This window comes from Melospiza melodia, chromosome 15 (genome assembly GCF_035770615.1).
Source record: "Melospiza melodia melodia isolate bMelMel2 chromosome 15, bMelMel2.pri, whole genome shotgun sequence".
Taxonomy (NCBI): Eukaryota; Metazoa; Chordata; class Aves; order Passeriformes; family Passerellidae; genus Melospiza; species Melospiza melodia.
Genome location: NC_086208.1, coordinates 6255154 through 6279286, shown reverse-complemented (window position 1 = coordinate 6279286; position 24133 = coordinate 6255154). Strand labels below are relative to the sequence as shown.

At 38.7% G+C, this 24133-nt stretch overlaps 1 protein-coding gene across 1 annotated transcript in view; it reads right to left on the bottom strand.

Moving 5' to 3' along the window:
• The window catches only part of LRRC49 (leucine rich repeat containing 49), a 42259-nt gene extending 20091 nt beyond the window's left edge, over positions 1 to 22168 (bottom strand). The window contains exons 1-9 of the mRNA XM_063169560.1: positions 22100 to 22168; positions 20847 to 20909; positions 20393 to 20480; positions 18143 to 18242; positions 17371 to 17574; positions 15993 to 16059; positions 11973 to 12116; positions 8013 to 8074; positions 2081 to 2228 (exon numbers count right to left, since the gene is read on the bottom strand). Of these exons, the coding sequence (XP_063025630.1) occupies positions 2081 to 2228; positions 8013 to 8074; positions 11973 to 12116; positions 15993 to 16059; positions 17371 to 17574; positions 18143 to 18242; positions 20393 to 20480; positions 20847 to 20909; positions 22100 to 22153 (930 nt within the window). The 5' untranslated portion in view covers positions 22154 to 22168. The remainder of the gene's footprint in view (positions 1 to 2080; positions 2229 to 8012; positions 8075 to 11972; positions 12117 to 15992; positions 16060 to 17370; positions 17575 to 18142; positions 18243 to 20392; positions 20481 to 20846; positions 20910 to 22099) is intronic.
• Between the last annotated feature and the right edge of the window lie 1965 nt (positions 22169 to 24133).

Genomic DNA, 24133 nt, shown 5'->3' with positions numbered 1-24133 from the left:
GCCTGGCACCAAAGTGTGTACCTTCTTGAAACCAAACATGAATGAAGCTTCCAAGTCTCATAAAAATTTTGACAATATCCTTCAGTAAAAGAAAAGTTAAAATCAGAACAAATAATTGTGCAAAACTCAGTTCTTGAGCAGAAAACTTCTGAACAAGTTAGTGAATATTCCTAGTCAGAATAAAACCCAACAGTCATCCAACTCTCGGTTTTTTACAAGACAAAGCAATGCTAAAGTTCAAAATGCCTAAATGTTCTTCAGGCTGATGAAGAAATGATCCTATAAATGTAATTAGATGTATGTAAAAAATAAATGTAATTATTTTTTACACTAATCAAGAGTGCAAGTCACATGCTCAACACTGCAAGATCTAACCCCACCAGGTTAGATCTAACCTTAGAGCTGACAGCAACAACATATTGCAGTGCTAGGCAGAATAGCTGGATTTGGGATTGCCAGCTCTTTAATTTTACCACAGATCCCATGATACTTGTTATTTTTCTTTAAATCCCAGTTTCTTAAGTCACACGATTATCTGGGTAGCAGTTTTATTGGAGAAAATATATAGCACCCTCTACGTGAAGAAAAATGCTAAAAGGCTCAAAAACCAGAAGGCAAATAAAGAGTAAAACACATTATTTTTACAAGTGGGTTTATGAGCAGCACAACTGGTGAAGCCTGGTTTTCTATGGCTTTGTGTCTTTGTGGTTGATTCTCTGATGTTTAACAAGGTGCAAACCCAGATTAAGTTCTTCCCATGGCTGTGAATTTCTGACAACTTTCCCCCCATACAGATCTCATAGAGCCTAAAAGGAGTTTGAGCTCTTTCTACAATTTTCTCTATCACTGATATTTCCACCAGGATCCATCCCCTCTTGACAAGGGTTAAAATGGGGAGATGGAGAGATATTTTCTTTATGCAACTCAAGTTTCTGAAATAATACTGATAAAACAAGTTTTTAAAAGCAAAGTGATTAACAATTATTAAGGCAGTTTAAAGTCATAATAAAAGTTATTATTAAAGTCAGTATAAAATACAAAAGCCCCTGAAGCTTAGAATATCTGTGAACAAACAAGTATTTAGTATTTTCAATGATGGAAGCAGAAATCTCATGTCCCAAAGCACTGTCTTTTTAACAGTAATGTTTTCCACACACATGTTATATTTTTCAGCCTAACTGGCTCTATGAAAAAGCATCAGCTGCAGCTCACAATGCAGTACAGCCTTTGTGCAAAGCAAATGAGCATTTAAAAGAAGGTGTATGTGTCAGCATCTGGTCCAAAAATTACCACTGTATCACTGTTGCTTGCTGCTGGACAGATTTATCTGGTAAGAAATCATGCTTACACATCACTTTTGAGTAGGCACAGAATAATTTGTATTCTATATTAAAAGAATATATATCCTATGCTAAAAGACAAAATAGGTGGCATTACGGTAAGACCCTGGTGATTGTCCTTCGTTCCCTGGAGTGGATTTTCAAGAAGCCTGTAGGAGACTGAGTCCTCTCTCCCTTATCAAGGTTACTTGAACTTGAGCAGCAGAAACAGAAATTATCAGGGAGAGTAGGTTAGGAAGAGAGAAATACAGACAAGACACACAACCTGTGTGATCACCAGATCTCCCTAGGTAGGCTGATTAAAGAAACCAATTAAATTCTTAAATAAAGGATATCAATTACAGCAGTTTTAGGGCAAACAGACCACTACTTTGGAAGAAATGTGCTGTCCCTTCTCAGCTATACAACAAATCAGCAAAGTCTATTAGGAAAATTCTAACCAAAAGCTTTGCAGGCTCTCTCATGTCACATGGCAGCTGAACACGCAGCATTTGCTGCTGGAGTTGAACCACTTCAAAATAAACATGTTAAATGAAGTAAAAATGCAAACCCTTACTTTATACTGAACTAAAGAAAAGGGTTAGAATTTTAAATACTGTAATGTCTATTCACCATTCAATTCCATACTAAATTAAGGAAAAAAGTTTGTATTTTTAATATACACATACACACAGAAATGCCTGCATTTTACTTCTGATTTGAAGTATCTATTAAATTTGATGAAAACAGAAATTTCTTACTGTGATTCTCTTCATATCTAGCTGTCGGAGCTGCATCATATGATGGAGAACAGTGTGTTTGTACCATGTCTCCTGAGCTATTGGATTGCCATCAAGGGTGATATCTGACAAGGATGAGGAATCAGCAAGGCACAGAATATCCTCAAAACTGTAACCAAAAGAGTTTAAAGTTTTAATGTCATGGAGTAGGAATAATTTTGAGGTGGAAGATTTTATCTCTTAAGGACAGAACATAAATATTTAACTGTACTGAACACTTCCACCTATCAATACCATATATGACAAATACAAGTGCTCTGAAATACCAGCAGCTGCTGCTGGCAAACTTTTTATTTCCTTCACATACAGGTAAAAAGAGTTCCAGAATAAGGAGAACTATAGGAGTACTTAAATCAAACCCCCTGCTAAAATATGATACATAGAAATCCATATTCAGAAATATAATAGATGTATTTGCCATCAAGGGCAGCATGAAAAACCTGGAAAGTAAAAGGAGAGAAAGCCAACCACAAATATCACAGAATGATCCTAGGTGTTTGAATCATCATTAATACTGGAAGTAAAACAACTACAAAAGCATCATAATCTTCAAAACAGATTAGTCCATTAGTTTGAATTCAGACTACAAACTCTAACCAGCTGGCTTCTTAGAACAGATCAGATTTGGTTACCTGTCAAAAATAACTGACCTGTGTAAAATGCCTTTAGAGATGTATAACCTCTGTAGTGGTCCTTTCATTGAAAATGAAATGTGAAAAGAAAGCAGCTCAGATATTTAGTACTTTTAAACATCAGAGAACTATTTGGCTGGATTTTAATTTTAAAAAGCTGAACATTTATGGTAATAAATAAGACTCCCTAACATGTTTACAATGTTAGGGAGTCTTATTTATTACATAAATGTTCAGTATGGTATGTATGACACTGCAGCATCCTAATGTCCTTTGGCCTTCCAAAGCCAAGTCTGCCTTAAGTCAAGTCAGACCCTAAGCATGCCCTGAGCTGAGTGATCAGAAAACATATGCAGTACAGATGTTCATTTCAGAGACTGTCACTGAATAAACTGCAATAGCTATTCTGGTGCAATTGGTGCAGCATGCAAGGAGCTCCTGCACTGTACACTCAAAGGGCACAGCAGAAAAGTGACAGTAAAGAGGAAGATGTTACTGCCTTTGTGCTTAGTGCATAAAAACAACCTAAAAACCAATGGAAAATTAACTGTGGGTAGATTGTGACAGACAGTGGAAATTCTTAAGACATCTGAAGAACTGGTTGTTTTGTACATGTATTTAAAGCTTGATTATGATTTTCTGTTTCTTTTTATGATCCTGCTTCCTTTCCAGAGAACAGCTTATGGAAGCACATTTTTGGAAGATCAGTCTGACATATTATAAAAAATATCTACTCAATATGTCCTAAAGATAAAAGATAGTTTTCCCAAATGACACACAAGTTAGTAAAGCAAACTGAAACATGTTAGAACAAAATACCCCACAGTCTGAACTTCCATTGAGCTAGAACACATTTTGCTTAAAAAATATGAAAATCTTTGGTCTTCAAAATTATTTTAAAGTATATTTAAAAGCATTCAATATATTTATTCTGAGTACTTACTACTAAACATTTAACCAAACAGTACTTCTTTCATTACATATGATTTACAGATTTTTAATAAAACCAATTTCTTCAGGAAATGACAGAAAAGTTGAAAGCTTGCTAGTGTGTTCTCAAGACCTTCCACTTACACATACTGCTGTGCTTTGAAATTCTCACTGCTTCAGCATGCCAGAACATTCACTCTGGACCTAAAAACAGATGTGCTTGTTTTATCCTGCTTTTAGCTGCCCTATTAGCAGATCAGTTTTAGAAAGAAACAGTAGTGCAAAAAACTGTTCTCACATCTTTTATATGCATACAAAACCCCTAAGCTTTAGAAATTCCATACAGAAAAGTTCATATACTGTACTTGTCACACTGTATCCTAATCCTAAACTAATTAAAGTTTTAATGTGCTGCATTCCCAAACAGATTGCACAATTTAAACCAAGCTTCTGCTGCTTCCCAGCCTGCAGACTGCTGGGACAGAGCCCCGTGGTGAGCACCCGACAGGAACCAGAGGCCACATCCCAAGGCTCTGTCTCCAGCCTCTGTTCCCCACAAAGGAGCCTTGAACCTGCTCAGGAAACACAGAGCAGCTCTGGATGGTGCTGTGTCACACTGCCTCAGCCAACCTTCTCCACGGAATGTCTGATTATCTTTTGTAAAGATCTCCTCCTGCAGGACACAACCACCTCTCATTCCTGTTCCTCTTCTTACATAAATTATCTTTGCTAAAATTGTCATTTCAGTAACACAGATCTAAGTCACAAATTTGGGCTAAATTATCAGCAAGTGTTTTCTGGAAATCTTTTGAGAATAGATCAGTTTTCCATCTTTGTTGATGCTCCAAGTCCTGCATCCAGCTCTCCCCTCTGCCAAAGGGACTCAAACCCATTTCTCACATCAGAATGCAGCAATTACCTAACAGCACAGCACTCTGGAGCTCAGCCTGCACCAGTGAAACACATGCACAGGACACAGGAATATTTATCTTCTGTTTTAATCTGCTTTTCAGGGAGACACTTGCTCCTTCTCTACGCATTTGCATCAACTTTTAAAAGCACATTGCACAAAGGGGAAAAGCTCTGGAATAGAGAAAGAAGGCAACATACATACTATGGTCTGAAAGAACACCTGAGAGGGAACTCTGTGTTCAAAAATACCCAAAGAAGAAAACTTGTGTTTTTCCAAGACTCTAACTACTGAACTACCTATGAGAACAGATGTAACTACCATCAACCTTTCATTCCCCTTTACCTGCTGTTGTTCAAGCATTTAACAATGCATTTATAAGTTTTCATCTTGCTGAGTAAAAAGTTACTTTCTTGTTTTTATTAGGTTAAGAACACTGCTTCTCTCAGGTTTCCAATCCAGCAACCAAATGAAGAACCAAAATTACATGAGCTTGTATCCAACTCATTCCATATGCCTAGACTAAATGAAAAAGCCAACATAATGCTGACCTGGACAGCAGTGTAACACTGAAAATATGTATTGTGCTTCCAAGATTAAAAAATGGTCTTCCCTGGTTTCACATGTTCAAACATGAGCAATAACCTTCTTTCTGATTCTCTGTGGCAAATCTTGCCTGTAAATGTTACTGCAATCTCTTCCCTGCACCACATGACAAGTTAAAAATGGAATTTCTCCCATTTCTCTACAACCAGTTCTATATATAGATATTGCATTCAGCCATCAGGTATAAACACATTCAGAGTATAACTAAGATTGTTTGGGCTGAAGCCAAAAACAGGACTTCCTTTGTTTCCTGACAGCACCAAGTTCAGTTTTAGCTTACATTATCTTGCCAATATATCCTTCTTTACTAAAAGTTCTGCAGAGAAGCAGCAGCATTCTGAGCCCTTCTCTGAAGTATGAGGTAAAAAGAACACAGTGATTAAACCCATGGTGTATCCTCATGCCTAAAATAGTGACAATTTCTAATGGCATTCTTGAGTCTTCTACTGAAATATTAATTCAATATGTCAGCATGTGTCAATTTAAGACTCAAATATTTTCACTGACACAAAAATAGAAACAAGAAAATCTTTCCATGGAAGCATTGCTTCAAAAATGCTATTTAAAAAAATGAACATTAATGAAGTATTGCAATGAAATGGTAACAAATATATTCAAATTCTGGCAATTTTGTTGTTTGTTTTCATTTGCAGGTTTTTTTTAATGCACCTACATATAAATTAATTAAGAGTATTGGTGCACCAATTTGCTTGTCAAACAAAATTCAGTTGTATAGACAGAGTTGTTTTTAGGAAAAATAATTTTTCAAATTACTCTATGGCCCAGAGCAAATGGGGTAAGTGACTCAAAAGCATACAAAACCATTTAAAAGGGTATAGGAATGGTCAGAGAGAGCACAGCAGTTCACTGGTTGGTTGCAAAGAACTTCCTCAGTTCAACAGTCAGTTCAAAGAGTACCAACCCAAGCATCAGATCACAGATGGTCAAGAATACACTTAAATATATAGTATTTAATAATTTCCCTGGTAGAAAACATATCTACTACATAACCCTGAATAAGGAATTACAGAGGGTTTTAGCCTTCAGAACTGCTATATGTAGTAAAAGCTTATTATTTAAAAAAACTCCAAGCTGAATGTGATTAAAAGAAGTTTTTCATTTGTGTGGTTTAAAATAATGACTGGTAAATAGAGAGTTAAAGGTATCCATCCACCTATCTACCTATATGCATAATCAAAATTTATAGAACAGCAATATCTTTTGTTTAACATTAAGATTTTTTGATACCTATTCCAGCTGCAAACTCAAACTAAATTATTTATTTCCATATATGTTCCAGATAAGTATTTGTAGTTTATGAGAAACCTAAGCAATTGACCAACTAAAGCCCCCATGGATAAATGACAGAATTTTTAATACAGTGCCAAGAAGCAAGCTACTGATCACAAACTTTGAGAAATCTGTCAAAACCTCACAGAAAATTCCAAACATTTTTCTTTCTTTGAACACTGTAGAAATAACATGCATTTGCATAAAACAATATGTGAAAGCAGCCAGAAAGCTACAACAAAAGGCACCATGTCCATGAAAAGACAGGGCAATTTCCCTGACTGCAGTGATGCGCCCTGACAGCCAGGGAGCCAAGCTGCTGCAGTCTCCTCCTTGCTCCTGCCAACCTGAGACTTTTTTTAGAAAGCCAGAAACAAAGGCAAGTCTCAATCCTGGAAATGATTCAAAAGCAGCAAAATGCTAACCCCCTCTCATCACCACACCAAATTAAAATGTAAAATAAAAAGACTAGCAAATTAACTAAGGGAAGAGCATAAGAAAGACTCCTGCAGTTCATCTCTGAATTGTTTTTAAGTGTTTAACAGCCAGGAGTATTTAAGATGTACTGCATTTGTACTTTAAGAACCTAAGAAACACAGACAAGTAGGTTGGAGCTGTCTGCAAGACACATAATGCAGGTGAATTTAAAATGTTTGAGTAGCTCCTACAATAAAAGCTCCCCCTAAGTACATTCTACAGAGAAAGCAGATACCACAAGAATAGCATGGCATTTCCAGTAATTAGAACATGAAGCATCTTCCCCTACCCCACATTTAATTATTTGATTCTAAACAAAGAAAGCTGCTGGTGATCAAGGGATTAAAAAAAGGACATACCAAAGTGAAGATAATGCAGGCACTTAGGGTTTTTCTCAAATACTGGCATGAGTATAAAGGCAGACTTCAAAAATGCATTAATATGAAAAGGCACAGAAGACAAACATTTCTATTTATAACAAAATGCTCTTAGTTACTTGAAACTATAGAAGCCCAGCTTTGTGAGTTGAGCTATTTTGCTTCTGCCATCTGGTCTGAAAGGGAATCATGAATATACCTTTCAGACTTTATTAATACATGGACAAATAAAATACAGGCATGAAATAATTTACCCATAGCAAGCAGAATCTGACTCAGCAATTTGCATAACTCCAGAAATACAGTGATGGAATGTTAAATATAACTTGTACCTTGCATCATGCTGCTTTAACAGACAACTAGGTTAACAGCAAAACAACCTATTTACAAATCCACTTTTAATTTTGACCACTATAAACAGTATGATAATCAATTAAAAATATGTTTCCTTGAAGAATACTCATAGTATAACTACATTTTAATGCAAAGGCTTTCAAGAATTTTTTTACTTAAAGTAGAAAATACACAATGGCATGATTTTTTTAATCTGATATGTTAGGGGAGGAAAAAAGGATCTGTACTCACAGTGTTTGAATTCAAATTTTCATGAAATACAGCTCCTGTAGGATACTTCAAATTACTGATAGGAAGCAAACTACTATTCCCCTTACCTAGAAATATTGTTGAAGCTGAGGAAGAGACGCTGGAGACAGGGCAAAGTATCCACATCTTTCTAGAAAGAAAAGATAGGCATAAATTCAGCAGATGGAAATGGTTTTTGAGCCTCTTTACTTGGCCTGATGAAATGCTTTCATTTCTAAATGCTGTAACCTTGCTGCAACATTGATTTGTGTTGAACGTGCAGCTCCATCTCTCCCTAATGCAGACTGCAAGGGAGTGTTTCAGCGCAGATCCCACTCTGCAGAACACGCTGCATCACTTGCAAAGCAAATCGTGTTAAAGGAAAGGAGGATACTGCTGCTGCTTTCTGAACAGCCTTTTGGGAAATAAGCCAAGGTGCTCTCTCAGCATTTAAGCTGCAGGATAAACATGCTTAAAAAAAAAAAAAAAAAGCTTGCTGAAATAAGGTTTTTGAGGTGCAATACAGCAATACAGCAGTGCAATTAGCACTGTGAACAGCAGTGACTCTCCAGTCAGAGAATGATCTGAAGGACTCTGTCACCTTTACAACCTTCACAATTAACATTTAGAAGAAGGTATGAGTTTACAGAATAAGAAACTCTAAATTTAATATTCCACTAAATGCCTTTGCAGAAAGTCTCTAAATAGCAAATAGCTCAAATATTAGTAAGATGAAACATAGTAAGTAAGATCAAACTTCCTTTATGAAATAGACATCCATATCAGACAGCACAGTCTGCAGGGACTCACAAGCCATTCACACCTAACCCCTCAGTTCTGAGTCTGCATCCCTAACAATGGCCACACTCCAACTTGGAACCACAGGATACAACCCTGGGAAAGGGCAAGGAGCATCAGAGCTCAGTGTCTTGATTTTAGCCTAGATCTCCTCCTCCCTCCATCAGATTTCTGACATGTCTACATAGCAGTCCAGAACAGTTCATTTCAAAGAGGTAAACAAAGGCAGCTCTAACAACGCCTGCAGCTCCTATTAATGAAACACTGAATTTAAGCCAGCAAAGCTGCTGAGAGTCACCACTGGATAGGATGACATGTTAGAACAAAGGGATTAAGGGATCAAGGCTGCAGGTGCAAAACTCCTGGGTCAGAGCTGTCCTGAGTCCTGCCAGGTCAGACATGGAAAGATTGAGTTCACAACAGAGGTGCATTTGGGTGTCCCCTCTGTCCCCAAGGCTACTTGGTGTTCATGCCTAAAAGGGTGGGCACACGTGTGAGGGCAGGCATTATAGGGTTGTGCACTCTAACTCTTAAGCAGCAATGATTTCAACTAATCACTGGGGAACACAAAGAAATTACCCCACAAGACAAATTTCCTAGCATGATGTGTTGCTGTCTTGTAAAACAAGTTTCAAATCTCATAGGTGCAGCAGGAAAATCCCCAAAACCTCCAGCTACTTCAATTTTGATACAAAGTCTTATAGTGAGGGGGACGGAGGGCAAGAGTTCTTTCTTGAAGAAATGGGGAACACCTTGACCAGTCCTCCTTCCAGTTTATGATCAAGCTGCAAATGACAAAACCCAAAATTCTAAATTTTTAGTACCTCAAATTAAACAAGCAGGTCAGTCTTTCAAAGAAAAACATAGATAATCTTCCTAACAGAGACTCCAGCTCACAACTGGATGGAAAATAAGAAGGTATTTCATAACTCATGGGATGCATAGATCTGTGCTTTTGATGCCATGTGAGACTCCTTGTCATCATCTCTGTTTGCTGTTCTCCTGACAAGTCAGCCTCTCTGAATGCACCTCAGTCCTGTAAGATCCTTCTGCTATAAACCAAGCCCCAGGACTGCCTCTGCAAATCCTGCAGCTTTGAACCAACTACAGTTCATTCTTACAAAAATAACTGCTTATGATTCAAGGATTTTCAATCTGTAGTGGAAAGCTCAAAAACAGTCCCTAAACTGGTAGTCCAAGGCCAATGGATTGTAAAGGATGATGGCAGATTTAATTCCTCAAACCAGCTACAACCCAGTTGGACAACTTAAGTTATTCCATACAGTATGGGCAGAGAGTTCAGTATAGAACCTTATTTTTGCTTCACAAATGAGATGATAATTTTTCCTACACAAGAACAATACACTTAGGGCAGGTCAAAGGGATGTATGTGAAAAATAAGGAAGGTTCACCAAAAAAATGCAAAGTTATTTAAAACAGAATTATTTTTAAAATTATTTTAGAACAACAATTTATTTTTAAAGTTGAGTTTAGATTCTTTCATTTGAAGGAATAATCGAGTTTTAAAAGCTTGATTAATAATGAGCATTGTCACAGTAAGTGAGTAACTAAAGCACAGTAACCAAATTCTTTTCATGAGCTTAGGAGTGAATCTTTTGCAGCTAAGAGCTACAGCATAACAACATAATGATTAAAATATCTCCTCCACCTGCACAGTCAACCACATGAACTTAAACTTCATCTTAAATAAAATATAACCCCCCTCCCTCAGCTACTCAAGTGCTCCAGAAATAAACTATCTTGGGTATTCTTTCCATAGAATGAGATATTTCTTTCCATATTTCTGCATTTTTAGTAATTTCCTGTTGCAGCAGAATCTGAATTTCCACACAAAAGGAATGTAGCTTTCATTTTAAATAAATCAAACAAATATAAAAAACACATGCACATTATTGTACACACAAGAAAAGATAACACCTATCATTAACATATGAAAAAATATTTTATTTTACTGGCCATATTTACTTAGAGTTTTAGACAGTATGTGTCCAAAACTTAGACACAGAGTTAGTGCCATACTTGCTAAAAATAACATTCAATGAAAAACAAAAGAATCTACGCTCATAAAACTGTATTTCATTAGAATTTAATCAGAGTAAAAACCCAAAAAGATACCAACATAAACAACAGTTAAAAACACCAACAAGCCAACGAGTAAAATAAATATTTCCCTGAAGAGAACATCATCTTCTGAAACACTGTCTCTGCCAGGAAACACTAAAGCATTGAGATGCAGCACAGACTCCAAGTCTCTAAGTCACTAATTTAAATTTCATGCTGACTCTCCACTTATGACAGCAGAAAGCAAGCAGAAAGTACAAGTTGCACCTGAGAGGACTGAAAGAAGCTACAAGCAAAGAGAATTCTAGGTAACATCACTGACACAGGAAAGTACAGTGACAGAGTCAGCAATGAGCAGAAATTTCTCATTTTTGAGATGTAAAATCAAATCCTTTTTGGCAAACAGCAGAAACTGAAGAAAAGAAAGGCTCAGCAACAACAGGGGACCAGGAACAAGAAGAATTATGCAGGCCAGAGAAAGGGAGCTAAGTAATCTGTTTTATTTTAAAAAGCTCTTGCTTGAATAATCCACTTGCCATGCCTGACTACAACTCAAATTGCAAAGTAAAAATCTTAATTTTTAGAATATGACAACTTAAAATGCTGAGTTCAAGTTTCCATTGGAAAACTCTGCTCTTACAATCAATACCTTTTTTCTCTGCATTTGCCCCAGCAACATTCTCAATATGAAATTTAACATGGCCTTATGGCTTAGCTAACCTACAGAAAGTGAGATGATTTGTTTCTAGAACATGAACTTGTATGGAAGAAGAGTATCTAAATCTGCATGTTAGAACCACAAAATATCTTCCCCCCCTCCCCAAGGAACATCATGAGCTTTCAAGATTTGAAACACTACAAGTCATCATAGAATCACAGCATAGTTTGGGTTGGAAAGGACCTTTGAAGGTCCTCTAAGTCAAGTCTCCCTGAATACAGTCAAAGAAAATAACACCCAAATGAATGTTTGTGTTTGTTTCACCTTTGTGTTGCACAATTAAGTATTGCAGCAGAATAATATAAGCAACACCACATGAGGAAACACGAGATGTCAAAAATCTGAAACACTGATATGGTTTAAAGAAGCTACAGTTACCATTCATTTTGCCAAAAACAAATAAAAGGAAATGAAAAAGAAAAAAGAGAAGGACAAAAGTTTTGCTCCTTACTATAGCAGAGACTTGATTGTGACGGAGGTTGAGCTCTGTGAGTGAATCCAGTCCATTCAGGTTCTCTACAACAGTGAGGAGGTTTCTGGCAAGGTTTAACACCCTCAGTTCACTTAAATGACCAATGTTTTCTATTTTAGCAATCTGTCAGAGACACAATAAACATGCACACTGTGCTTTATATGGATATAAAATATACATGTATATATGTGACACGTTTTCTAAAAGTATACATGAACTATCAGCTTCATACAATGGTGTGCCTGTGTTTCTCTAAACCATGATACTTGTTCTGGATCTCTGAGTATTCACCCATAATTTTCTTGCCATCCTGCAGTTAAACTCAGTTAACATTTCCTTCTATCCCATCAGAAACCAGGTTATTTCAGCTGGGCTGCTCTGTAGCAGCAACCTTGAAGACACAAAACCACATCACTTATCTTCCTCCACACTCACTTGTCTTCCTGGGATTAGAAAAGGGAGGGACCTAACGACTGAATTACAGTAGACAGGAAGCTGGCAGATGCTTGTTTTTATACTTGATAATAACCTATTTTAAAGACTCAGGAGATAATGACAAAGCAAAAGAAAAAATAGAGGCATAGAAAGAGCAATAATAGCTAATGCTCCTTAATTTTAGTTTCTATTTCTAGAAATAGCATTGTATTTTACAGAGGCATTGATTATTGCTGTGATGATTCAGTATGGTTTTGTTTCCAGCTGTTATTAATGTGTCCCAGTGATCCACACCAGGCTCTCTATCCAGACAATTATTTCTCATGGCAGTGTGGATCTGTCCTCAGCACCTCTGCAGAATTTATGCCTGACTTGCACCCCGGGAGAAGGACAGCCCCTGCATGAGGGACAGCAGGGCACTCTCAGTGAAACCCATGCTGGGGGGCAGAAAGAAGCCAGCAGGTTTTCCTGTGGAAAATACTTGAGCAGCCCCAAGGTTTTGGCAGTGCAAAGAGCTACCAGTGTGTACCATTCCCTGTCAGTTAGAAACAGCATCTCTGCATCACTGTGAGCCCCTTCAGCACCCATGCCCAGGCACTCCATCCCTTCTCCAGGAGGCCAACAGTGCCAAGGTGCAGAGCAGTACAAAGTGCCTGGAGTCACTGACATGGAACTTCCTGCTGCTTTGCACCAGGGCAGGTGTGGCCATGCCACTCTGCACTAAGTGTCCAGCAGATCCTGGAACAGGAGAGGTAAGGGAGACATAATTTAACAGTTTGAGAACATCCCATTTTGTTGGTAATTTCCATATACCCATATACATATATGTGTACATGTAAGTCTCTGATTGGAATATGCTGCTATAAGAAATATTTCAACAATTTCTCAGTTAAAAAGCATACAAAAGTAGATAACAAGGCCAAAATTACATAACATCTTAAACCTTTGATTCAAGGTGTTTAAACTTCTGATTCAATTGCTAATTAAACAGTCCATTTATCTGAATTTTATACAAAAATACTACAGCAAGAGGAACAGAAAATAGCCCCATTTAAAAGATATTATACAGAGAGACTTTTAAAAGCAACCCCAAGAGCAGACAGTTGGCATGAAGAGCACAGACCTCTGCTGATGTCTGCCCAGCTAGAATGCCACAGTCTAGAATATTAATCCTGGTATTTCACTGCTATTGCAAAGATAATGATTTCATCAGCAACATATAGAAATTCTCTTTATCACTTTGCTAAGCTTTAAGATTAACTTTTCTGAATTGCCTGTTTCAATTATGCATGCACACATGAGGGTACACCAGCTTTTCATATAGGCTGTTAGGTAAGAAACAATACAAGCTATTACCACTTCTTTATGGATGTTTCAAATAATACTTATATAATGTCAAAAAGAAATTAGTACACAAGTCAAAGTCTACTTGTAAATACTGAACAAAAAAACTATTTATTTTCTCATTTGCTTCTATCTTTGAACCCCTCACTATGAAATAGAATTCAGCAAAGGTTGTTATGCACCAAATAATCACCCATCAATAATTAAATAGCACAAATTAAAGTTCGATCTTTAAAAAAAAAATCTGAGATTAATGAAAAGAAGTTCATGCATAAAAAAAAATCAGGTTGCATAATTTTACTTACAGCTTGAACTTCTGGAAAGAAAAATTATTCACATAATTAAACAGAACACAGGAAATTACTCCAATGACATTTCCTATTCAAAGCATTCTAGAATAAAATTCATGTGTAGAGTCCCTGAATGATACAATTCCATGAATCTATATTACTGAGTTAATAACAGTTAATCTAGTGTATTTCCAATACCTTGCCTATAACTTGTGCACAGGATTTAATTGTTCAGTGTTCACCTGGGATCACTGGTAAACATATTAGAGATACTGTACATCATTATGCTCAATTATTATTTTCCTTTTGCTGAACACCACTGAGATAAATCTGGCTCCAATTCTCTGATCTGTTGTTTAAACTCCTACATTCTTGAACATGAGAAACTGCATTTTGAAGTTCTCAAAGCCAATTATGTTGCTGCTTCAGAAATTTGCCATATAGTCTACGTTAAATTTTAAGATAGACTAGAAGACTAGTCTATCCTAAAATAACCTATTTTAAAGACTCAGGTGATAATGACAAAGTAAATGACAAATTTGACAAAATGACAAAAAGACAAATGACAAACTGCCAAAATAAAAACCCCACAAATTTAAATAATTAAAGGAGCTCCTTTATTCAGTGTTATATAAGGAAACAACAACTTCAAAACAAGACACTAGTCCACTAAGATGTATCCCAAACACAGCATTTCTTCCCTTCATTTCCTCATAAAGCCTTCAAAAATAACTAATACTATGGGATGGCAGATTGATGTTATAAATTTTGAATTCCTCAAAGGCAGGAAAAAAAAAGAAGTTAAACAGGAAAACATGCTTATTTTTGAACTAGAAAGGAAGAGAAAGATAATTTATTTGTGGAAGTTCTTAGTCTTTATTTGGTCTTGACATTAAAAATACACTAAATCTACCTAAAAAGGAAATAACTAACTCAATTTCCAAACATTTGTGCCCTTCACATCTACATTTATGATGAAAACATTTTGAAAACCAAAATAACTTCCTGAACTCCAAGATTTAATGTTAATTCCTGATATAGGGTAATTTGTTACATTCTCTGTGTCAAAGTTAGCCTATCATTATGAAGGTGATCCAGCAACAACCAGCCAAAACTCCTAATAAAGTTGCAATTCATGTAAATAGTTATATAGATACTTGAAAAAAATAAAGTCAGCTCTACATCACTTGTAAGAATTGTGCAAGATGTGTTTCATTTTCATTAGTGATTCCTTCATTTGTGCTGGGAAAGTTGCTGACTACCAAAGCTGTAGCGTTAGTCTGGGAGTATTTTTATCAAAAACAGAACCCCCCATCAGATTTCCAACAGCAATACAAAAAGGATTGTGCTGTTCAAGCAAACACTTGTGAATTAATATATTTGGAGATGGCCAAGACTCCAAGGGCAATGCCATCCCCTGGTCCTAGACTGCCTCTGCCCACTGCTCATTGTTTGACTAATTCAGAGCAGCCACAAAGTTATTGTATGACCTATAGTCCTTAACTTGTCTTTTTCTTCTCCTTTATACCTATGTGGGGAATCTGGTTTTGTCAGACCACCAGCAGTAGAAACAGCAATCAATCATACCAATAAATTTTACAGCAGTTCTAAGAGTGTGTTACTTGAACTACACCACAACTGCTTGTGGCAGGTTACTGTTGTGTAGGTAGGAGTGCCATCACACTTGGCTAACTCAGCATTTTAATCACTGTCACCTGCCTGAAGCACAACACTGAAAGAACAAGAGACTGGGGCAAATATTCAAAATAAACACCATGACACCTTTTATTAACGTACTCACTTCTGGGGACCTTAAGAGCTGCAAAACTTGCCACCAGTTCCCTTTCATGAAACAATACTTTGGTGAAAGACACAGCAAATACAGGATGTCTACACAACAAACATAAGCAACCAAGTTGTTTTACCATACCTGATTTCCATGAAGATCTAAAACATCAAGGTTTTTTAGGTTCTCCAGATTTGAGATCTTCTTTATTCTGCAAGATTTCAATTATGACAATTATTTTTAATATTAGATTAAAAGAATCTTTCATTTTCCAGCTAATACAAAATCAAGCCTTTTTATCCTAACAAAAGTAACAGAAATACAACATTTTGAACCATGAAAAGAAAATTTATAAATGAGTATGACTTTAAGACTATCACCTTTCCTTTCTGACTTTCAATAATTCAATAGCAGCAGAATTTATGTGGCTCTTCTAGAAAAAGAAAAGGATGGAATGCTTGCTCCACTGCAAACCAAAGTCAAAAATTTCATTGTCTTAAAACTACTCTGTCCTGTCACGTTTTGTCAGATTCCAAACCTAGGCTATTACACACCCAACAGCATCATCTACTGGCTGATGACATTAAATACATGTATCAAGCATTTGCTTTGAGAGTAATCAAAGCTCACACACAGGCAGGGCTGAAACAGGTTGGTACAACTCTGTCTGATGTGTAACCACTCACTCACTAGTGGCCAAGTCCTATCTACCTCAACACCACACTTCTAAGGTAAACTGCACCCAGGGTGGTTATGATAGAGAAAAGAATTTCTCAAAGCACTTGAATATTGTAGTATCCACAACCCCAACATTTCACTATAAACAAAAGTGATTTCTACAGGTGAGATTTTTAATACAAAAGCTCCTAGCTCTAGTAACATATGGCACTATTGAAACGTGTCAGTTTTGAGCACAGGCTGAATTAGGAGGTACACCCTGTATAATCTGCACATAACTGAAATCTGGTCCCTAGTTCTCGCTGAATATAAGAAAATGAGGAAAATTTTAAAAGTCAGAGCACAACCTTTAGATGTATGAGCAATTCCACAGATGCATGTATTAAATTATTAAAATTAAAGGCTACAAGACTAAAAGCAATAAATAAGCATTAAAATCCACGACTCATCTGTCTGGTATGTTTCCCAGATAAATATATCAGGCAGAAATATTTTTATAGGTCATAAATAATTAATGAAGACTACATTTGATCTGAAAAGACATTCCACAACATGTCACACACATCTAAGATCATATTTAATAATCAATCAGAATAGAAGATTATATGGGAACACGTGAACTCCTTTGGAAATGTGGCTTAAATTTACTAAGAAAGAAGCTTTGACATCACACAAAATCTGTGTGCTTCCTCAGTGGGATCCCTGACATTTAGCTAATCTTAGGGCAGGTCTCACTGGTATGACAACAAAATCACAAACTGAAAACTGTATCAGAAGCAAAGAGAAATCACAGTTGCTGCACCATAGGAGGTAGAGTGCCCTAGTTAGGTTTTATTATTTTTACCTGTTCTTTCCCAAAAGAAGGACTCTCAGGGATCTCAAAGTTGAAACCCCACTTATCTCTTCAATCTGATTATCATATAAATCTAAGAAAACAAGATGGTGAAGATTAGAAATATTTTGGATACGAGTTATAAAGTTATGCTGGAAATTCAAAAGACGAAGGTGATCTTCCCCATCGATAATTGGGCACACTGTCAGTTTTTGCCTGGAAGAGAAAAGAAAAAACAGAATACACAAGTAAGTAACAAATCAGTACTCTACCTTCTGCTCACCCACTCTGACTGAACAGAGAAAACTATTATCTTGGTTAAGACAGCATTAATTAGGTTTGCTAATTAAATTTTATAGATAAAGCAGAAACTGTTGCCTATTAAAAAATTAGCCTGAAATACTGCCAAAATTTTCTGAACCCCTCTCCTGTCAGAGATTTGCTTGTTACACAGAAACTACATGGAACTTTTGTGTTGTGACCACACTAAAATTCCAACAGATGTGGTCTCACACTCTGTTAAGTTTTCCTTCAGCTATCACATGAACAGCCTGTTCAGGCCAGAAATCTGCCTGCCTCAGGTGACAGCTCTATGGAAATACTCATCACTCATCACAAGGTCACACTCAGACACTTTCTCCACAGGACACAGCTCTTCTCTCAAACACACACACACAAACCCAACAATCCAATCCCACCACTGGCTGCAGCCATCAGTGGGGCACTCTGGTCACTTTAAACCAGGGGCTGGGGCTCTGGGGTGTGTGCTCTGTCACCCTCTCACCTTTCCAGGGTAAGTCTGTCTGAGTTCAGGATTTTTTCTTCAGCAGTACGTTGCAATACAGGAAATGATATTGATGAACTGCTCCCAAAGTTCGTGTTATCTATTGGAAAATCATACAGAGAACACATGAACTACTGCTCTGTAGATGCATGTCTTGAACTGCAGGTGATAAGAGCAAAATTTTCTTTCTTATAAAAAGTAAAGCATGAAAATGCTTTTTGCCTCCATTCAGTACTGTGGTTTATCAGTTTCTTTCCTGATATTATGACTATATCCCTCTACATCCTCTTTCCAAAGCACATCTATTTCTTTGAGATTTTTGTCAAGAATTTGTTGTAAGCAGATGTTTTGTAAATGCCTTTATTTTGATTAGAATTACCCAATGATATTTTAACATAAAATTGTAAACTTGTTTCACAGTTTCAGTATCTGAACTTAAAGAAGGTATTATAAAGCACCAAAACACTGAAACACTGCCACTGAGCCACAAATAAATGCAAAGTCTTTCAAACGTAAATGCACACAATACCTAGTGATCATTGGTATTTCACTCCATTATCAAAAAATAGGCAGCCCTTGAAAGCATATTTATAAATTCATCCTCATGCATTTCAATAATATACAAGGAAAAAAATACCTGTAAAAATACCTGTCTAAAAATACCTGTAAAATTAATCAACAAATGTGTTCTGTGAGCTTTGGCTTATTTAGAAAAAGATCCACTGAAAAATATTGGTCAAAAATGGACCATTGTGCATGCACACTACTGAAAATACTGGCTTGACTTCTGTATGCTTGCCCTTTTTTTCCTCTTTCTTCAAATAAATCAAATAAGTTAGCAGGGAAAACATGAAATCTGCAAGATAAGTGTTTTATTACCATAGCAATGAGTCCATTGTTGTGTGAAATATACTATTAGCTATCTGTTTGAGTAAAACAATTTGTCAGTCAATTTACAATCTTTTCAGTACTACTCTTGAATTTTATCATTAGCTACTCTAACAACATTCTCTATGCATCCTTCAAAATCAAAATTGTTAAAAAGTCCCCAAAATATTAAAATCAATTAACATTGTTGCAAAAATCATACTTTAGTTGTGTCATAAATTTTTAAGCCCATAAACATAAGACCAGAAACTTAAAATTATCAGTCTGAAACATGACAGGATAGCAGTAAAGTGACTTTTTTCTACTGTCATCCTCCTAAAGGCATGTAAGAGATCCCTATTACTGCCCTTTTGTTAAAGAAAGATTTATAAAAAGCATTCATTTCAATGCCTGTATTATGTTTTTGAAAAAGATTTCTAGCAGCCTCCTGACAACGGTCTATGGACCTGTCTTAACATCCTAAGGGAGCACTAGGAAATACCTTTGGTAAGGCTCCCAGTAAAATACAGACTAATGAGAAGATCCCACTGTTACCTGAAGCATGTGAACTAAAAATGTGGCTCTCTGGTCATGCTCTGGATTTAGTAGGGGTGTGAATAGAAACCTCCCCAAATCCTGATGAAGACCCTGTGCTCTGCTTCACCAGAAAACCAGAAAATTCTGTCAGACTGGATGGTGCTGGGAGATAGAGCTGCTTATTACACACCAAAGGACTTAATACTGTTAAAAATCAAACTGCAGACTTACATTTACTCCAGAACTTGCACAGTATCCAATTCTGAATGGCTGCTGGCCTTCAGTTTTTTACCAGACTCAATAAAGGGTTGCCATGATAACTAAAATAATCTTCTACTCACACCAATCACAGGCAAGCAGCAGCACAAGGCAGAAGTGTTCTTTCAAGTCTTTTCCAGTCCTCACCACAGTCAGGAGTGATAGCAGCAATATCTTGCTTGGCAAAGCCAAGAGCATGCAAGCACAATTGAAAAACTATCTCTCAATATCACAGTTCTAAATTAGAAACTAATTTTGTCTAAACGTATTAAAATGTTAAGCATCCAGTAAAATGTTACTTTAGACAATTGTGTGGCTATTGAGGGAATATAGAGTAGTGCACTTGATAGGTTGTGGCTTTGTAGGTAGAAGAAAAAAATACTCTTCCACAAGGGGGAAAAAAAAGGATGAAAAAAAGCCAAGCAGTGGGTTCAGGCCATGATGCAACAGTAATCACATTGAATTACTGTAGCCAAGTAGGAAACACTGTCACTCTTATATTTTCTAATAATGATACAATCTTTCCTTGTCTTTTAAAGAAAACAACAGATACAAAAGGCAAACAAACCAAACTTTATGGAATATTACCTAGTCTTCCAGAGTAGTTTTTTTCCAGATCATGCTGCAGAAGCCTATTGTGGAAAGATGACTGCTCTTTATTTATTCTGAATTCAAACTGTAACACAATGTTATAGACAAATGTTAGGAGTTTGCAAATGCAAATAATGTCTTTACACAAATACAGCCTCAGTACTAACAGCTCTCAGGAATTACAGGAGAGAGGTACAGATAGAAGATTAAGAAATCATATATATATTATTTATACATAAATATATATATATAGCACCTATGGCAGGCTACAGTACAACCCTATGTTTTTAATAGGATTAAATAAAATAAAAAAATACTATCAGATACATTACATATTGTAAGTCAACAGATGAGTCCTGAAAAGGTAATTCCTATTTGAAAGCATACAAATTCATCTGTATCATACAATTACATTTGTTAATTCAGCTATCCAAGAAAAGGTAATAATTACCGGTTTGGTTTTTTCTGGTATTGATGAGGTCTGGATGACCAGCTGGAGACCACAATTATTAACCTGCAAATTGGAAGAAGATGAGATTAAATGCTACCTTTCTCAGAAATATCAATACAATTGTTGATTGCAATATTGAAATTACATGTCAATAGAACTGCTTTTTAAACAATAAAGCTATTTTCAACAGGAAAATCTACCAAGAAAGGAACTATTTTGCAAAATACTATGAAGAATACATCACAGCTCTAAGTAACATGAAATTTTTCGTTTACAAAAATCACACTGGTTTTAGCTTTAAAAATACACTGAAAGCGTGACTTCCATAGGGATATATCTCTCAGTGTGAAGAAAACAAGTATTTACATTTTATCACGCCTTGTGTTTTCAAAAGACAAAACATGTTGGTCTTTGAGCTAGATTTATGCGACAAAACCGAGACATCTCACTGGAGCACAGAACCGAGCGGCTCATCCATGCACCTCCCAGCACGGCACAATGATGTCGGGGCGCTACCGCCCACCGGCACCCCAACCCTGGCAGAACCTACCCCGGCACCGCCGGCACCCCAACCCTGGCAGCACCCACCCCGGCACCGCCGGCACCCCAACCCTGGCAGCACCCACCCCGGCACCGCCGGCACCCCAACCCTGGCAGCACCTACCCCGGCGCCGCCGGCACCCCAGCCCCGCAGCACCCACCCCGGCACCGCCGGCACCCCAGCCCCGCAGCGCCCACCCCGGCACCGCCGGCACCCCAGCCCCGCAGCGCCCACCCCGGCACCGCCGGCACCCCAGCCCCGCAGCGCCCACCCCGGCACCGCCGGCACCCCAGCCCCGCAGCGCCCACCCCGGCACCGCCGGCACCCCAGCCCCTCAGCACCCACCCCGGCACCGCCGGCACCCCAACCCTGGCAGCACCCACCCCGGCACCGCCGGCACCCCAGCCCCGCAGCGCCCACCCCGGCACCGCCGGCACCCCAGCCCCGCAGCGCCCACCCCGGCACCGCCGGCACCCCAGCCCCGCAGCGCCCACCCCGGCACCGCCGGCACCCCAGCCCCGCAGCACCCACCCCGGTGCCGCCCCGGCGCCGCCCTGGCACCCCCGGCACCCCAGCCCCTCAGCACCCACCCCGGCGCCGCCGGCACCCCAGCCCCGCAGCACCCACCCCGGCACCGCCGGCACCCCAGCCCCGCAGCACCCACCCCGGCGCCGCCCCGGCACCGCCGGCACCCCAGCCCCTCAGCACCTACCGCTGCGGGCGCGGCCCGCGGGCCCCGGCCGGGCCGGCCCTTGCTGGGCACCATGGCCCGCTGCCCCTCGGCCCCGCACGGCCCCGCGCAGTCCCTCGGCCCCCGGCGGCCTCAAGCAGCCTGTCAGAGCTCCACGGTGCCAAACAAGCTCGCACGGCCCCACGCCGCCGCCGCCCTGTCAGAAATGGCTCCGCCGTTACCGCGGACACCGCGGCTTCCGCCCCGCCCTCTGTCTGGGGCGGCGCCGAGGGGCGGGAAACCGTGAGGGCTGGGAAACCGTGAGGGGCGGGAAACCGTGAGGGGCGGGAAACCGTGAGGGCTGGGAAACCGTGGATGGATGGATGGAGCTCTCTGTGGTCGTCCTGCTGTGCTCGGTGTCGCCCACACCCCACTGCCCCACAGTAAAAAGCACATATTATGATTGTATTTTTCTGAATTCTACAAACAAGTGGCTCTGTGTGAAAATCTGTGACAAAGCCAGAAGCTGGATGGCCCCTGTCGTGCCTCAGGAAATTTTATTTTGTGGGCATAGAGTGGTCACCAAATGTGACAATCACAAAATGCGACAGTCAACCAGGTGCTGATCCTGCAGCAGCTCCTGGAGCCCAGGAGCTCCGCTGACGCATAGCGGATGCTTTTAAATACACTCATCAAGAAATTAGTGGTAGGAAAACTAACGGTGTGGCTGCCAGTGTGTGGAAGGGCTGTGAACTGCCTCATGGTGTCTTTCCCAATCAAAATCATGGAATCATCAAGGTTGGAAGGGACCTTTAAGATAATCAAGTCCAAATGTTAACCCAGCACTACAACTGTAACCCCTAAACCACAAACCACATGATCCAGTGCAGATCCAGACACTCTTAAACATTCCCCCGGGCAACCTATTCCAATGCCTTGCCACACAAATAAATAAGTATTCCAGGTTTAGCTTCTTGTATTGTCATTTTATATTTCATCTGCTGGAAAATGCACCATAAGAAATCTATGCAGATTTTCGTTGTGCAGTTGAGGTTCATGGGTTTAGGATGTTTACTGCATACCAGTGAGCCATGGGTTTCCCTCTAAGGGAGTTCTCTACATTAATACATGTAGTTTTAAATTCTGCTGTGTTTACAAATACTGCTTTATCTCTAATGGAAGTTAGGCATTATAGAGCACTCTTAAATTAAAAATAAAATAAAACAAAACAAACAAACCCAAAAAACATCAATCTGACAATTTCAATGGAAATCTAATCAACAGTGTTTGAAATTACATCAGTTTTCATCTAGCCAAAAGCCAGTTCTGTGCTGAGACTACTGGTAGAACAAATAAACACATCTAGTGTCCTTTGCTATAAAATCAAGTTCCCTCAACCTTGACAGAAAGATATGTCAGATAAACTGAAAGGTCTCTCTCAAACATCATTTGGGTTAGCTATTTGGGTAGCACAAAATAGTTCTTGGCTCATACTCCTGACCTTGTTTGTGCCCAGGGAGGCAAACAACTTCCATGAACTCATACAAAATCTGATCCACAGCCCCTGTCCATATTCTTGCCTAGAATGTGTAATTTGTGTTTGTATTTCTCTGTCCACTGGAAAAAAACCAGCAAAGTGATGCATTACCCAAGACATAATACAGAATGTTCCATCAGCAGACAACTAGAGATTTGGTTAGTGGTGCTTGTAAGCATATTTCATAAACAAAATACTTTGTTGCTTAAGGCACATTTAAAAATCAGCCAAAGCCTGGGGCAGGGCAATCTCAGAATGTGTCCATGCCAGCAAACCTGACTCATGAGGACTGTTTGCCACAGTAACGAGAAGAACTGGCCATGAGTGCAGCCTCACTCTGTCCATCCAAATTTTTAAGAAGAAAATATTGAAGCAATTCAAACATAAACAAGGATGTCATAAAAGAAGCTGTGACTTGAAGATCATTTAGCAGTTTGGGTACAGATAGTGAATGAGTATTTACATGGTAAATTGAAAAGCTTTTGATTCTAATATTTAGCACATGAACGTTAATTTCACTTTAGTAGCTGAAACAGTCC